Source organism: Nannobrachium achirus, assembly GCF_963921795.1.
Source record: "Nannobrachium achirus genome assembly, chromosome: 1".
NCBI lineage: Eukaryota > Metazoa > Chordata > Actinopteri > Myctophiformes > Myctophidae > Nannobrachium > Nannobrachium achirus.
In genome coordinates this window covers 52,046,573-52,062,948 of record NC_137810.1, presented here as the reverse complement: position 1 = coordinate 52,062,948, position 16,376 = coordinate 52,046,573, and the positions used below count along the sequence as shown (strand labels likewise).

The window sequence follows — 16,376 nt, the reverse complement described above, 5'->3', positions numbered from 1 at the left end:
TGCAAGCGTACAAGTAGTGTGTTTCAGAATGAGAGCGCTTGTGTTGGAAAATCTGCTATGTCAACGATATACTGGTCAGCTAAGGCACTTGCTTATTTAAATATCTCTTCTCTTCATTGGATCTCAGTTCTTCTGGGCATAATATCCCGAATATCCTCCTTGTGACCTTTTGCATAATGTAATGTTTATAGTTGCGTAAAATATGGATACTTTGAAGGGCTCCTCGGTATTCAGCAGCCGTTCAGCCTCGCGTAACACAACCAAGGTAGTGTAGTATGCCCCAGGAATGTATAAAGAAATAGGTTATTCTTAAATATCCTCAATATCATAACAATCCCTTTATTAACCCATTTAGACTATTATAGATAGCTAGCTATTAAAAAATAGCAGATCTACAAGCTCACATTGCAGCACTGAGTGCGTTCTGTTTTTTTGAAAAACATATGTTTTAGTATGTCAGTGGTGCTCAAACCTTTTCATGTGAAGGACCCCAAAAATGATATGTATTTGGCCAAAGACCCCCATCTCAAAATATTTTGTTCCAGGGACCCCCAATAGCAAAATTTGAGTTACAAATGTTCGCTTTAAAAGTACGTATATTCAAAGATTTGCACAAATTTCCATGACTATCTGCTATTTTTCATTAGCTATAGTATAAAATAATCTCAGTCCTAAATCAGTAAAAAAATGATATTCATGCACAACCTGTATACTGTTTAGCATTACTGCATAGCGAAGCCCCGTGTTGAGGAGTGGGTGCACTTTTACAGCCCCGTCAATGCGACACGGTCAAGGCTTGATCACCGCCTCTCTCTCTCTTTCCCCGTCATAATGTTACGTGCTCTCTATACTGCCCCCGCTGGCCCAGCGCTGTTAAGACAACAACTGACCGAGGACATCAGCTCTCACTGATCAGCTGTGCTTCAGTTCAGAGCCGATGATCCAGATCCAGTGGCATATGATTCACTGTCATGAATATTTCAACAGAGTTTTCCACACTCCGTGGCAGAAGTATAGTTTCACCTCCCTGACTGCACGCATAACAGCTGACCCTGTGACTTGGTGCTGACGATGGCAAGGAGAATGGTGTACTTTTTTTGTTTCTGTATTTTAACACATTTAGTCTTCCAGATCCTAACAGTTTTCTGGAAAAACCTGTGTTTCTCTGTCAGTGGTTCTCAAACTTTTTCATGTCAAGGACCCCCTAGAATGTATTTGACCACGGACCCCCATCTGAAGATATTTAGTTCTTCCAGGGACCAAGAGAAAGTGCGTTACAAATGTCTGCTTTAAAAAATATATATACATTCAAAGATTTGCACACATTTTCAGGATTTTTCAAAATTAGCAGATCTACAAGCTCGCAGCGCTGCACTCGGTGCCGCGCTGTGAGCTTGTATATCTGCTATTTTTTAATAGTTAAAGCATGAAATAATGGTTAAAGTGGCGACACAGATATGTGTACTCGGTACCCCGGTTAAGAGGAAACTCTTTCTCAGGGAATGAATAAATGAATGATGGAGGACCCGGCATTCCCGCTCTTTCGATATGCATGGGACCCACAGAGTGGAACTAAGGCTGCTGGTTGACTAGTAGGTGGGGGAACCAACCAATATGTGTATGTTTTGGGGGCCGGGGCCGTAGCAAAGCCGTGGCACGGGGGAAATGAAAACAACATGCCTTTGTCTTTTACTACTACTACACAGTTAACTAAGCCGGTATCAGTGTCCACTCGACATAAGGAAACCCGATATACGGTGTGGAAGAAGAAGGGAGCGAGGGAGTATTGTGTGTTGTTGCATCGCTAGTGTTGAGTGTGGGAGGCATGGTGGTGTGGGTGTGTTATGCAGGCTCTCCTTTCACACTCTTTCCCTGCTGTTTCTTTTTTTTTCTTTTTTTTGCCTGGTTAGCTGCCCGAGATGAGCTGAGCTAAGCAGAGAGAAGAAAGGAACACAGGAGAGGAAGAGGAAATATTACTGCAGTGGTTGGCGAACGCCGAAGCAATACTTCTTATATACCTGTCTACTTCTCTGTCTGTCTGTCTGTGTGTCTGTGTGTCTGTCTGTCTCCCTCTTCCCGTCTGTACTACGAGTTCTCTTTCGGGTCCCTCTCTCTCTCTCTCTCTCTCTCTCTCTCTCTCTCTCTCTCTCCCTCCCTCTCTCCTCCTCCCCCATGCACGCAGTCTATTTATGGAAAGCAATGTCACTCACGCATCTCTATCAGATAGCTTTCTCCCTGGCCCTGCTCACTGCTCATACATCATTAACATTCTCTACGACCCCAACACACACACACACACACACACACACACACACACACACACACACACACACACACACACACACACACACACACACACACACACACACACACACACACACACGCAAGCAACATAAGCCTGATTCCATTCTTTGGTGACAAGAGTGTTGTGCGATGTGTTTTGCTTGACAAAAATAAGGAATAGTTCATCATTCCTCCAGTGAGGTCTTTGTGGGACAAATATTTCAAACCGTGATATTATATTTCACTAGGTTAGAGACAGAGAGAGGGTTTGTGTGTGTGTGTGTGTGTGTGTGTGTGTGTGTGTGTGTGTGTGTGTGTGTGTGTGTGTGTGTGTGTGTGTGTGTGCGTGTGCGTGCGTGTGACCTCGTCATCAGCCCAGACAGCCTTCACAGAACAGTGATGACAGGAGGAATTAGTGAAGCAACACAAACCAGAGAAAACAGCCCCCCATCCTCTCCTCTCCTCTCCTCTCCTCTCCTCTCCTCTCCTCTCCTCTCCTCTCCTCTCCTCTCCTCTCCTCTCCTCTCCTCTCCCATCCTCCCCCTTCCTCTACTGTCCTGTCCTGTACCCTCCCCTCCCCTCCCCTCTCTTCCACTCAGGCAAGTACACACATAGACATCAAAGGGGGCTTGAGCCCCTGCCCTTTAATCCGTCTGTAAAAAGTGCCCTCTCCAGACCATGAATGCAGTTTTCACTATGGTGAAAGAAATGCAAATGCCCTCTTTCTTTCCATGCCATACCTGAAGGCAGCATACAAGAGAATTGCCTTGTCCAAACTCTCCTGAACTTGAATGCAGCATCTCATGTTGAAAGAATTGCCCTCTCTGTGTAGAAATCCATGCCGTTGCGCCACATCCCCAGTATTCACTTGATTATGCATAGTTCAGTGCGTTATCACGCACCGAAAATAGCTGACCTCCAAGCTCACAACGCGATGCGTTGTGAGCTTGGAGGTCAGCTATTTTCGAATATTTCAACCAAAAAGCCCTTTTAGAAATGTCAGCCTCTGCCTCTCTAACATTCTCTGCACGTCCCTGGTCCTCTCCTCTCCTCTCCCCTCCCCTCCCCTCATCTCTTCCACTCATCTCTTATCCTCCCCCCTCCTCTTATCTCCTCTGCTCTCGCGTCCTCTCACCTTAACGGACCTTTAGAGCCTCTAGATATAGGTTAGTCCCTAGAAAACTGAAACAAATGCCTGGCTGCTCGCATCGCTTTCAAACAATGATATTACTTGAAAGACTGAAAGTAGCAAAAATATACAGCATACGGTACGATAGTGGTCAAAACAGTCTTCACAAGGCAGCATATTCATCAAACACGGTGTATACTGTATTATATTGTAGATGCAGATGGGACATTGGAGGTGTCATATGAGAGAGAGAGAGAGAGAGAGAGAGAGAGAGAGAGAGAGAGAGAGAGAGAGAGAGAGAGAGAGGGGGACACATCTGGACAGGGATTAAGCTAGCTAAACCCTGGATTCTCTCACTTCCATCGTACAACAGTGTCGTTGGCCAAAGATAGCCGACCTACAAGCTCACGGCGCGCTGCACTGGAACCCCACCGTGAGCTTGCAGATCGGCTATTTTTCGCCGAGCACGAAGAGGCAAAACAAGGAGGAGGGGACAGACGGATAGGCTTAGCGCTGGATGGGAGCGGAGGAATGACAGACAGCACAGCATTCAGAAAGCATCAATGGTGACAGAGACCGAGGCCAAGTGGTCAGGCATTTACAGGGCATGTTATGAACAATCCATGGATTGTGTTCTGGCTTGGATCAGTGGTGAGGAACCAGTTTAAAACCCATTTAAGGCCTAGAATTATTGAATGCTTTAACCAGTGAAAAATAGCAGATATACAAGCTCACACCGAGTGCCGCGCTGCGAGCTTGTAGATCTGCTATTTTTGAAAAAGTCGTGAAAATGTGATGTGCAAATCTTTGAATATTATGTATTTTCAAAGCGAACGTTTGTAACAAAAATGTTACTTCTGGGGGTGGTCCCTGGAACTAGATATTTTGAGATGGGGGTCCGTGGCCAAATAAATATCAGTTTGGGGGGCCTTCACATGAAAAGATTTGAGAACCACTGACGTAGTAGTCTTTCAAGAACAGGCTAACTGAGCTCCATTTAAGTGAAAAGGACCTTTTCTTTGACGATGGCTGGCCAGATTGCTGACATAGAATCAAAGGTTTTTCAAAAAACCTTAGAAGGTTTCAAAAGACACTTATAGAATCGGGTAAAAATTATAATTTTCACGATTTTTCAAAAATAGCAGATCTACAAGCTCGCAGCGCGGCACTCGGTGCCGCGCTGTGAGCTTGTATATCTTCTATTTTTCAATAGTTAAAGCATAAAATAATGATACACAGTAGTGTGTACCCGTTCTAAATGGGTTAGGTTCCTATTATGGGTATCACTTGTGAACCAAAACACAACAACTATTCTTTCAAGTTTTTAAAGACGAATATGATGGTGTTTAATGTTATATTATCATCAAAATCTTAAGTTTGTTTTGCCAATTATTTGAAGGCCCATTTGCAACAGCCTCACCACCGGCAGGTTGAGAACATCGACAGTAGTTTGAGAACCACTGACTCACCTGAAAGAAGCCTGGGGGCATGGGTCCTCCTGGCATGCCGTCGTTGGGGGGCATGTTGCCCATCACCGGACTGGGAGCAGCGGCCGCACTCTGCAAGACAAACAGCCAGGGAGAGCACAACGTTAGCACCTTTACTCTGAAACATGGCAACCAGCACAACGTTAGCACCTTTACTCTGAAACATGGCAACCAGTACAACGTTAGCACCTTTACTCTGAAACATGGCAACCAGTACAACGTTAGCACCTTTACTCTGAAACATGGCAACCAGTACAACGTTAGCACCTTTACTCTGAAACATGGCAACCAGTACAACGTTAGCACCTTTACTCTGAAACATGGCAACCAGCACAACGTTAGGACCTTTACTCTGAAACATGGCAACCAGTACAACGTTAGCACCTTTAATCTGAAACATGGCAACCAGTACAACGTTAGCACCTTTACTCTGAAATATGGCAACCGGTACAACGTTAGCACCTTTACTCTGAAACATGGCAACCAGTACAACGTTAGCACCTTTACTCTGAAATATGGCAACCGGTACAACGTTAGCACCTTTACTCTGAAACATGGCAACCAGTACAACGTTAGCACCTTTACTCTGAAATATGGCAACCAGTACAACATTAGCACCTTTACTCTGAAACATGGCAAACAGTACAACGTTAGCACCTTTACTCTGAAATATGGCAAACAGTACAATATTAGCACCTTTACTCTGAAACATGGCAAACAGTACAACGTTAGCACCTTTACTCTGGAGGAAACGCCACTGAAACATGGCAACCAGTACAAGGTTAGCACCTTTACTCTGAAACGTGGCAACCAGTACAACATTAGCACCTTTACTTTAGAGGAAACGCCACTGAAACATGGCAACCAGTACAACGTTAGCACCTTTACTCTGGAGGAAACGCCACTGAAACATGGCAACCAGTACAACGTTAGCACCTTTACTCTGGAGGAAACGCCACTGAAACATGGCAACCAGGACAACGTTAGCACCTTTACTCTGGAGGAAACACCACTGAAACATGGCAACCAGCGGAGACATCCATGTCCAAGAGGATTGCGAGAATGCAGATTTAACTTCCCACAAGTTGAAATTGTCTTAGGATTTTACACTTTGCCTATTTGAAAAGGGCCAATCTACAAGTTCACAACTCCTCGTATCGCAAACGGTTTTAAGGTTGTAAATCTGTTGTTTCATTATTTGCAAAGTGTTGTCTACTAGAAATTCGCGGCGGCACTAGGAATTCGCGCCCTCCGGGCGCTCAGGCAGGACTGCTGCTCTATAACATTTGGCAACTTGAAATGTGCTAAAGAGCAGTGAACACATTGCTGTCTCATATATTAGTGAACAGTGCCCCCCAGTGGCGACAGGGGGCGAATCAGGCTTGCTTCAAACATGTCCGTTTTGTGGAGGCTTCATGTCCGTTTTGTGGAGGCTTCATGTCCGTTGTGTGGAGTGTGGGCGTGGCTCTTAAAGGAATGTATAAGATAATGACATGCCCAAAATAGGGACACCAGAGTTAACCCATTAAAACCGGGAAACCATCTGTGTCACAAGATGTACAAGCTCACAATGCGTCACTTCGTGCCGCGCTACGATCTTGTACATCTTCTAAATGTTTCTAAAAACCTTGAAAGTGGTTAACAGTGAATAAAGGATTGGGCATCAGTGGATGGTTTCAGTCAGTGTGTGTGTGTGTGTGTGTAGCCTATACACTACTGTGGACACTGGCTGTTTTGACACAGTGCCAGTACTCAAACAAGGACGACCAGCAGCAGACACCAGCAGCCAGGGAGAAGAAAAGCTATTCTGTGTGAAGAGACTGAGGAAGCGTTGTCCTCCGGTACGGTACTGTGCACTTCCTGTTCTGTTTGGGGTTTCAAATATTACTCTATTCACCAGCACTGTGAAAGAGAAATCACACAGCTACACAAAGATGGCCTACACACGCACGCACGCACGCACGCACGCACGCACGCACGCACGCACGCACGCACTAATCCATTGAATAGCATTTCTATTAAACCTTTACCTTTCACAAAACAACTGGCAAAAGTATGCTCAGTGTCAATGATGGACACACGGGCACACACGCATGTAGCTCCTCCCCCTCTGTAACCGGAGCGTTCTCTCTCTCTCTCCTCCAGCCACAGTGTAAACAATCCATCCCTCCATCCCTGGGCTTGACCCCCGTGGCCCAGACACTGCCTGACAGGCCCTGAGGCCGCAGGGCAGGACACGCACACACACACGCACGCCTCTCTAAAATCCTCAGTGAACATTTAGTGAACACGCTGCGACACGTTGTGAGCTTGGAGGTCTGCTATTTTCGGTACTTGATACCACACTGAACACTGATAATCAAGTGAATACTGGAGATGTGGCGTAACGGCATGGATTTTTACACAGAGAGGGCAATTTCTTTCAACATAAGATGCTACATTCAAGTTAAGGAGAGTTTTTGGATAAGGTCATTCTCTTGAATGCTGCCTTCAGGTATGGCATGAAAAGAGGACATTTGCATTTCTTTCACCATAGTAAAAATCACACCCGTGTGAAGTGGAGCTGTGTGTGTGTGTGTGTGTGTGTGTGTGTGTGTGTGTGTGTGTGTGTGTGTGTGTGTGTGTGTGTGTGTGGATCATGTGTACCGTTTTTTGTGACATTTGAAGAAAATATGTAGGAAAAGGAGCAAAAAGTGTGTTTTGGAGAAAATTCAAGATGGCGGAAAATCTATCATGGCGCAAATGGGCGTGGCCTATATGGGGAGATGCGTCATGACCCAAGGAATCCAGGGAAAAAATAATTTTAATTTTCCGACCTACGGTTCAAGAGTTACAGGCCAAAACGTAAAGTGGGGTGTTATGGCGCCACCATGCGGCCAAATGACACAATTATTTTTTATTTAATCCTTGAAATCATTATGAACCTCCTCTCCAAGTCTTGAAACTCTAGCCCCTATGGTTTGCGAGAGACAAATAATTGAATGTGAGTTTTTGCGATTCCCATTATAAGTCAATGGGGAAAATTAATTCACTAATAAATTAATATCAATTAAACTATTGAACCTTTCTCTTAGCAAGTTACTAGCCCACTATTCCCGAGTAAGCCGGTCGATTTGACATATGGCGCGAGTGTGTGGTGGCAAAACTGTGGGACTAGTAGCGTGCCGAAGTCAGGCTACATACAGACACACAGACAGACACACAGACAGACAGACAGACCCACACGGCCACGTATAGGGAGCCTGTGCTTCACACAGCTCCAAAAACTGCATTTATGGTCTGGAGAGGGCACTTTTTAAAGCAGGATAAAAGGGCAGGGGCTCAAGCCCCCTTTGATGTCTATGTGTACACGTGCCTGTTTTATAGGGCTTAAGTGGTTAAGGGTCAGTTAACCACTTGAACCCCAGCATCCCTATTCTGGGGGTAAGGTTTGCCAAAAAACAACAGATCTTGTAGATTGGCTATTCTTTGGGCAAAGAGATTTGCTAGCGTCTCCCTCTGCGTGGCTTATGGTGCGGTGTTGTGGTGGCTGATAGGAAGGCGGGTGAACAAACAACGATGAAGAATGGATGACTGGACCGTTGGGTATCACTTTATTTTTAAAACATTGTTGCTGGGACGGGGATCTACAAGCAGTGGCCAAGTGCGTAGTATACCCTGCCAGTGTCAGCGGGGCTTATAGGTACTGTACCTGGTCCAATAATGTAATTGAAACAGGCTCAAGGATTCTGTATCAGCATCTTTACATTAAGTCCAAGGGCGCTGGGTAGGCACACTCCAAAGTTTCAATACTAGATGAAACAGCAAATCTAAATCACCCGTACTCTACTGTACTTTACTGTACTTTACTGCACTGTCCTCGGCCCACACCCACGGGTCTTAATTCGACCTTAAACGGACCTACCTTGGGGTGTTGTTGAATGTAATCATTTAAAAAGGAATACGTGGCCACTGTGTGCAGATAATGTAAACTCTCACATGCACGCACAAAGGGTTTGAGTCAGGGATCTGTCTCTGAGAACATCACAATCTCAGCTCATTTATACAATATTACCTACTGAGAGAGAGAGAGACAGACAGACAGACAGACAGACAGACAGACAGACAGACAGACAGACAGACAGACAGACAGACAGACAGACAGACAGACAGACAGACAGACAGAGAGAGACACACACAGACAGACAGACAGACAGACAGACAGACAGACAGACAGACAGACAGACAGACAGACAGACAGACAGACAGACAGACAGGCAGACAGGCAGACAGATAGAGAAAGAGAGGTCAAAAAGGAGGCTGACATCATGGATGAATGGCAGTGATAGGAGGAGTGAATGGAGGTGGTGTTTATAAATATAGTGTAAGTATACTTCATAGCATGTGTATGTGTTTAGGTGTGGAATGCAACTATCCATTACCTTCTTAGACATTATTCTATCAATTTCCTTTTTGATTAATCAAATAATCGAGAAGCATGTTCTTTTTAATAGTTTGTTTAAAATTGTATAATCGACACAAAATAATGTTAATTCTAGTTCTAATTGAGTTAATTGATTCCTCTGATTAACCACTTAAGCTCTATTTAAGACTCTGTTGAGCTTGTATAGCGTCGTTGTCGGGCGGAAACCTTGTATCTCCAAGTTTCAAATTTGTACGTTCTTTCGCAAAGTAAAGCCCTGCTTCATCATACAAGGCCGTCACACAAAAGAAGTGAAAACAGCAGATCTACAAGCACACAACGCCTCGCGGTGCGAGGCGTTGTGTGCTTGTAGATCGGCTGTTTTCACTGGTTTAAATCATTTTTAAAATGATAAATGCAAAAAGAACGGTTTTGGACATACAAGGTTTTCATCCGACAACGACGATAGTGTAGATCGTCTATTTACTCAAAACAAAGAAAAAAAAATGAAGAGAAAAACAACACCATTTATTTTTGTCCCCCCAAAATTGATTGCATTCATTCAAATGGATTATGAATGATTGTTCCTAATCTACTAAGTAGATGGATTAATTGTGTTAAGTGTTGCAGCCAGTCAGACTCCACAGCACTCAGGTGAGGCAGCAGCAAAAAGGCCCCTTCTCCTGTAGTTGCCATGACAACCCAGACCTCAGCTCCCTGCTCTCCAGTGCCCATTAAAACCCTCGGGCTGTCAATCATCCGACTGGCCAGAGAGAGAGGGAGAGGGAGAGAGAGAGAGAGAGAGAGAGAGAGAGAGAGAGAGAGAGAGAGGGAGGGAGAGGGAGGGAGAGAGAGAGACAGAAAAGGAGAGAGAGAGAGAGAGAGAAGTGGAGAGAGAGAAAATGAGACAGTCTGTGGGAAAGACACAGACAGAGCGAGAAGCACTAGAAAGGCAGAAAAGCAAAAACAGAAAAGAGCCAGAGAGGCAGGCAGAGCAGAGGGGAAGATGAAGAGAGAGAGAGAGAGAGAGAGAGAGAGAGAGAGAGACGAGGAAGAAAGAGGGAGGGAGAGAAAAAAGAGGAGTTGGAGTTTAAAGGAGCCTGTTATGTGGCTTTTGATAGCTGGCCCTGTTTGCCACCGCTATCTCTCTCTCCCTTTCTGCGCACACACAAACAAACCGCATGAGTGACAGCGTTAAGTCTTTACACACACACACACACACACACACACAAACATGCACTTGCGCACACACACACACACACACACACACACACACACACACACACACACACACACACACACACACACACACACACACACACACACACACACACACACACACACACACACACACACACACACACACACACACACACACACACACACACACACACACACACACACCCTCTCTCTATCACCGTCCCCATGCACTCAAATACTGAAACGTTCTATCAGTGTGAAGCACACAACACTTTCTTCAACTACCTCAAACTTTTCAGTCAACTTTCATTTTGGCCTCGTTTTATTGAATCGACGCATCCGGATGATTATGGCTTACACCAGGATAAGCAGGTGTTTGCTAATGAACGATGCGGGTCGCCTCTCGCCGTTCATTAGCAAACACCTGTTATGAGCTGCTGTTATTATCAGGACCTGTGTGTGTTCATTTGACTCAGAGGATGGAAAAAATGTAACGAAGTGGACCCAAAAAGAGTACATTTGTACACTCTCTAAGCAGGACAAATGTGTCCATGGTAAAGACGTCGTCTGTGGCAAATTCTAGCTTTTCAGTTTTACACATGATGTTCTTATTTTGTATTACTGAATGTCAGTCTACAGGTTTACTTCAGAATATGTATGATACTGATTTACTATGACACTATGGCACATGAGTCCACTAGTACTAGTGGTTCTCAAACGTTTTATTTGCAAAGACCACCATAACTCTAAGAGTGTACAAATGATTTGGTTCCATTTTGTACACTCTCAGAGTTACAAACCTGTTATGGTGAAGATTTCGGGGCTCTTTTGTATTTCTGGTAACATTATTGTCCGCTCATTGTCTATGGCAAAAGTGGAATTGGGACAAAAAATGTCCAACTCAAGCCAACGTGGCGAAGATCCCTGTCTCTAAATTACAAATGGATATATTAACATTGAGGATTTCATCTCAGCCTTAAATATTACATTTGGTGGCAACCCGATAGCCGAGTGGTTTGGGGCGCATACTGTACCTCACTCACTGTCAGGCTCTAATACCTGACAGTACCCAGCAAGCCAAAGGACGTCATGATGACATTATGATGACGTCCTCCGGTGACTCCGGTGATGTTCAGAACTAGGCCAGATCACAGCCCATATGGGGATGATCTTGACGTCATTACCAGGACTTCATATGGCTTTTTTGTTTGACAGGATTATTGTTATTGTTTGCAATGTTAAGTTGAAATATGAGCATGTAAGGTTATATTCAGGGACATATCTGACTAGTTATGATATTTATCTGGCCTCGATCAGACCCTCTCTGATTAATCCAGGACGTCCGGACGTCAGGATTTATGTTGGTTGAAATCAGGTGATATTCTAGGCCGGATCCTACTAGTCATGGTTTGACTTGATCTGGCCTGATTGGTCCAGGTCCTCACCGTGCTTGCTGGGTAAGTATTCGGTTCGACTCCTGTCCGGCCGAACCATTAGCTGCCATGTCACTCCCCTACTCCCTCCCTCTCCCTCTCCCTCTCCCTCTCCCTCTCTCTCTCTCTCTCTCTCTCTCTCTCTCTCTCTCTCTCTCTCTCTCTCTCTCTCTCTCCCTCCCTCTCAGTCTCTCGGGACCATGTAGCGTTATAAGGCAGACATGCCTTTGAAAAATACTCTCTTTTATTAGAAAAAAGAGTGATGCACAAAATGTACAGCACCTCTTGTCCCCTGGCTTGAGTAGCCTGGCTGACAGGCAGTCTGGCCCGTCCCATAGACAGTGAGTGAGAGCCATATCTAGCCGGTGATCAGACCTTGGCTTCCAGGGGGTAATGGATCTACTCTTATCTGTGGCCAGACAAGCAGGCCAACACACTGCTACCTGCTGGCCACAACAACACTCATCCTGACCTGCGCACGTGTGGGTGTGTGTGTGTGTGTGTGTGTGTGTGTGTGTGTGTGTGTGTGTCTGATTGCAGGAGTCCTGTCTGAACTTACAAGTTACAAGGAGCACACACATACATACAGTTGAGTACATGCACAGACACACACATGCATGCCAACGCACTTGCACATTATGCAACACACAACACAGACACGGCTGTCTCCCTGTCTCTCTCTGAGTCCTCTTCTCTCTCTCTCTCTCTCCTCCTTTCTCTCATTCAGTGTTGCCTGAATGAAAGAAACAAACCGATGCATTTTGAGCGGTGCTCCTGGAAGGAGCTAAAGCATCTCCAACATCTGGCTTTGTCTGGGACGCCAAGCGTGGCCTACTACATCTAGCCTACACCTGTCCTAGATCCGGGCACGAAGCGCTCAACAGTTTGTTGTACGGCCACTATAATGTCCAGGCTCTGAAGCGTGGCCTACATCTGGCCTACATCTTGGCACAAAGTTTGTTGTAAACCCACACTGGCCAAGCCTCGCGGGACGCTTAATGAAATACCATACATAGCACCGCTCACTTCAAGCCAGGAATGATCTTTTTAAATGAAAGCATTCTTCTGTGTGTGTGTGTGTGTGTGTGTGTGTGTGTGTGTGTGTGTGTGTGTGTGTGTGTGTGTGTGTGCGTGCGTGCGTGCGTGCGTGCGTGCGTGCGTGCGTGCGTGCGTGCGTGCGTGCGTGCGTGCGTGCGTGCTCTCAGTGTGGTCTGCTACAGGGAACCACTCAGTGTGGTCTGCTACAGGGAACCACTCAGTGTGGTCTGCTACAGGGAACCACTCAGTGTGGTCTGCTACAGGGAACCACTCAGTGTGGTCTGCTACAGGGAACCACTCAGTGTGGTCTGCTACAGGGAACCACTCAGTGTGGTCTGCTACAGGGAACCACTCAGTGTGGTCTGCTACAGGGAACCACTCAGTGTGGTCTGCTACAGGGAACCACTCAGTGTGGTCTGCTACAGGGAACCTCTCAGTGTGGTCTGCTACAGGGAACCACTCAGTGTGGTCTGCTACAGGGAACCACTCAGTGTGGTCTGCTACAGGGAACCACTCAGTGTGGTCTGCTACAGTGTGGTCTGCTACAGGGAACCACTCAGTGTGGTCTGCTACAGGGAACCACTCGGTGCCAACCTCCACAACAGACCCGGGAACGCCTCCTCCTCGCCACGGCACTCCCGCCTGTCATCACTTCCCCTCCCCTTTCTCCTCTCTCCCCTCCTCCTTGTCTCTCAGACGACCCCTTCTCTTCCACATTTAACCCATTTAGACAGGGTAGTATGCATTATTACGTATTCTTTTATGATCTGCTATTTAAAAAGAATTGTGAACATTTGTGCACGTTTTTGAATATTTTGACCGGATTCTTGTCTTCTAAATCCTTCTAAGGTTTTTTGAAAAACCTATTTTTCCATGTCAGTGGTGCTCAAACCTTTTCATGTCAAGGACCCCCAAAATGATAGGTATTTGGTCACTGACCCCCATCTCGAAATATTTAGTTCAGGGACCCCTCAGAAGCAAAATTTTAGTTAGAAATGTTCACTTTAAAAATACATATTATTCATAGATTCGCACACGTTTTCACGACTTTTCAAAAATAGCAGATCTACAAGCTCGCAGCGCGGCACTCGGTGCCGCGCTGTGAGCTTGTATATCTGCTATTTTTCAATAGTTAAAGCATTAAATAATTCTAGGCCTATAAGGCTTAATCGCCATCCTTTTGCCTCCCTCTCTCTCTCTCACTCTCTCTATCTCTCTCTCTCTCTGTGTCGCTCTGAGCGACATCAGCTGCTCCGATAGTTGTGTCAGTGGAGTCAACAGTATGAGGATTATCAGAGAGGCAGGCATGTGTGAGCAGCAGCAGCGTTGCTGCCTGACAGATGGGCCTTCTGATCAATGCAAGACATGATGGGGGGCTGCTCTGCTGCTCTGCTGCTCTGCGAGGGAACCCGGCTCCCGAGCATCGCAACTTGGAAGAGCCCCCCGTGACAGGACAACCCTCCACACAGGCTCATGTTTACATAAACACAACATGCAGCAGGTATGCAGCACGCGCTCGCGCACACACACACACAGACCACACATACACGTGTGCGCACACACACACACACACACACACACACACACACACACACACACACACACACACACACACACACACACACACACACAGAGAGAGAGAACCCTACACGCCGCTGCTAAATATTGTTGCTGTCGGGCAGAAAACTCTTAACTCCATATTCTAACTTTTTGTGTTTTTTTTAATACACCACTTGAACATAGTACAGCATCACACAAAAGCATCAAAAGTGGCAGATCTACAAGCACGAAGGTTGAGAGCTTGTAGATCTGCTACTTTTGCTGTTTTTGAATTTGAATCCTGAAAAATAACAGTTTTTGGTATGTTGAGAGACAATATACAATACACACGCGTGTGTGCACGCACACACACAAACACACAGAACTTATGCATTAAAATCTATAGATAAATCTCCTTAGACAGACATAAATATATATAACTCACTACACAGATGCACCCATGCATGTACGCAAGCACGGATGCACATACACCCACGCATGGTAGACACGCGCACACACACACACACGACTTGCATTTTTGCCTTCCCATAGCTCCAGCAGCTGTTGTGTCAATCAGGTGAATTAATTAATTACCAGTAAACAAATCTGCTTGGGATTCCCCCCGCAGACACAAAGACACACGTGCGTACACCACTCCTCCGCACACCTCCTGGTGTCTCCTGGGCACATCAGGGCCAGGCAGCGCTCAGAGTTGTATGCCCAGGAGAAAGGCACTGTGGCTGGGGGACTGGCATCTGTCCTGTGCCCCCCACCCCCTGCCCTGGAGCAACCGCGTGTAAGGGTTCGCCAACAGGTCTGAGGCCTTAAGCTAGATGCAGAATAGACCCAAATTTAGAGTGAATACTTTTAACTCTAATCTTTGCTTCTGGGGGTCCTTGGGACAAAAGGGTGGGGGTCTGCGGCCAAATACATATCATTTTAGGGGGCACGGTGGCGTAGTGGTTAGCGCTTCGCCTCACAGCTAGAAGGTCCTGGGTTCGATTCCCGCCGGGGGAAGCTGTGGGCGCTGGGGGCGTGTTCCTCTCTCCGCGTCATCAGCGCCCACACCCTGGGTGGGGTTGGCGATACGGCCTTTCTGTGTGGAGTTTGCATGTTCTCCCTGTGTCTCCTAGGGTAGATGCCCTCACAAAAACATGCAGTAGTCCTGGTTTCTATACTACCTCCCCCTAGCCAGCCAGGTGCTCCCCAATTCCCCTGGCGCGGCAGGGGGAAGAGCGGAAACCAGGACTACAGGTTAGGTAGTTGGCACTGGGTGAGAAAATGGGTTGCAAAAAACGTGGGATAAAAATATATTAAAAAAAATACATATCATTTTGGGGGTCCTTGACATGACAAAGTTTGAGAACCACTGATATACAGCAGCAAGTTTAGCAACATATGTTTTTTGAGAAAACTGGATTTAGATGACATTTGTAGAATCGGCCTATATCAGTGGTTGAGGACCCCCAATTTGGCCACGGACCCCCATCTCAAAATATTTTGTTCCATTGACCCCCAGAAGCAAATATTTGTGTTAAAAATGTTCACTCTGAACTTGGGTCTTGCCTTAAGCTAGATGCAGAATAGATACACACAGCTCAGACCCGTTGGCAACCAGTAAACTCCTGCCATCATTATATCACCCTGACCATCCAGAACCATGGACTGCACTGCACTGACAGGAGAGGAAACTAAAGCAACACTCCTACACACATATACGCACGCACGCACGCACACGCAGAGTCACAGACCAGAAACACAACTTTAGTGCAGAGATTAAATAAAAGTCACGTTGACACACAGACATTGAATTCCGCCTGTCAATTCCTTCCTCCTGTGCACATGATACGGATGTGGCTTTTTTT

At 46.0% G+C, this 16,376-nt stretch overlaps 1 protein-coding gene across 17 annotated transcripts in view; it reads right to left on the bottom strand.

Annotated features, from left to right (window-relative positions):
• Positions 1-16,376, bottom strand: part of ssbp4 (single stranded DNA binding protein 4) — a gene marked incomplete at both ends in the record, with an annotated part of 170,691 nt that overhangs the window by 58,855 nt on the left and 95,460 nt on the right. For 15 of the 17 annotated variants that reach the window (XM_080721764.1, XM_080721768.1, XM_080721754.1 and 12 more), the window contains one exon: positions 4,882-4,971. The exons of the other annotated variants lie outside the window; for them this stretch is intronic. In XM_080721764.1, coding sequence (XP_080577890.1) covers positions 4,882-4,971 — 90 coding nt within the window. The remainder of the gene's footprint in view (positions 1-4,881; positions 4,972-16,376) is intronic. 17 annotated transcript variants of the gene reach the window in all.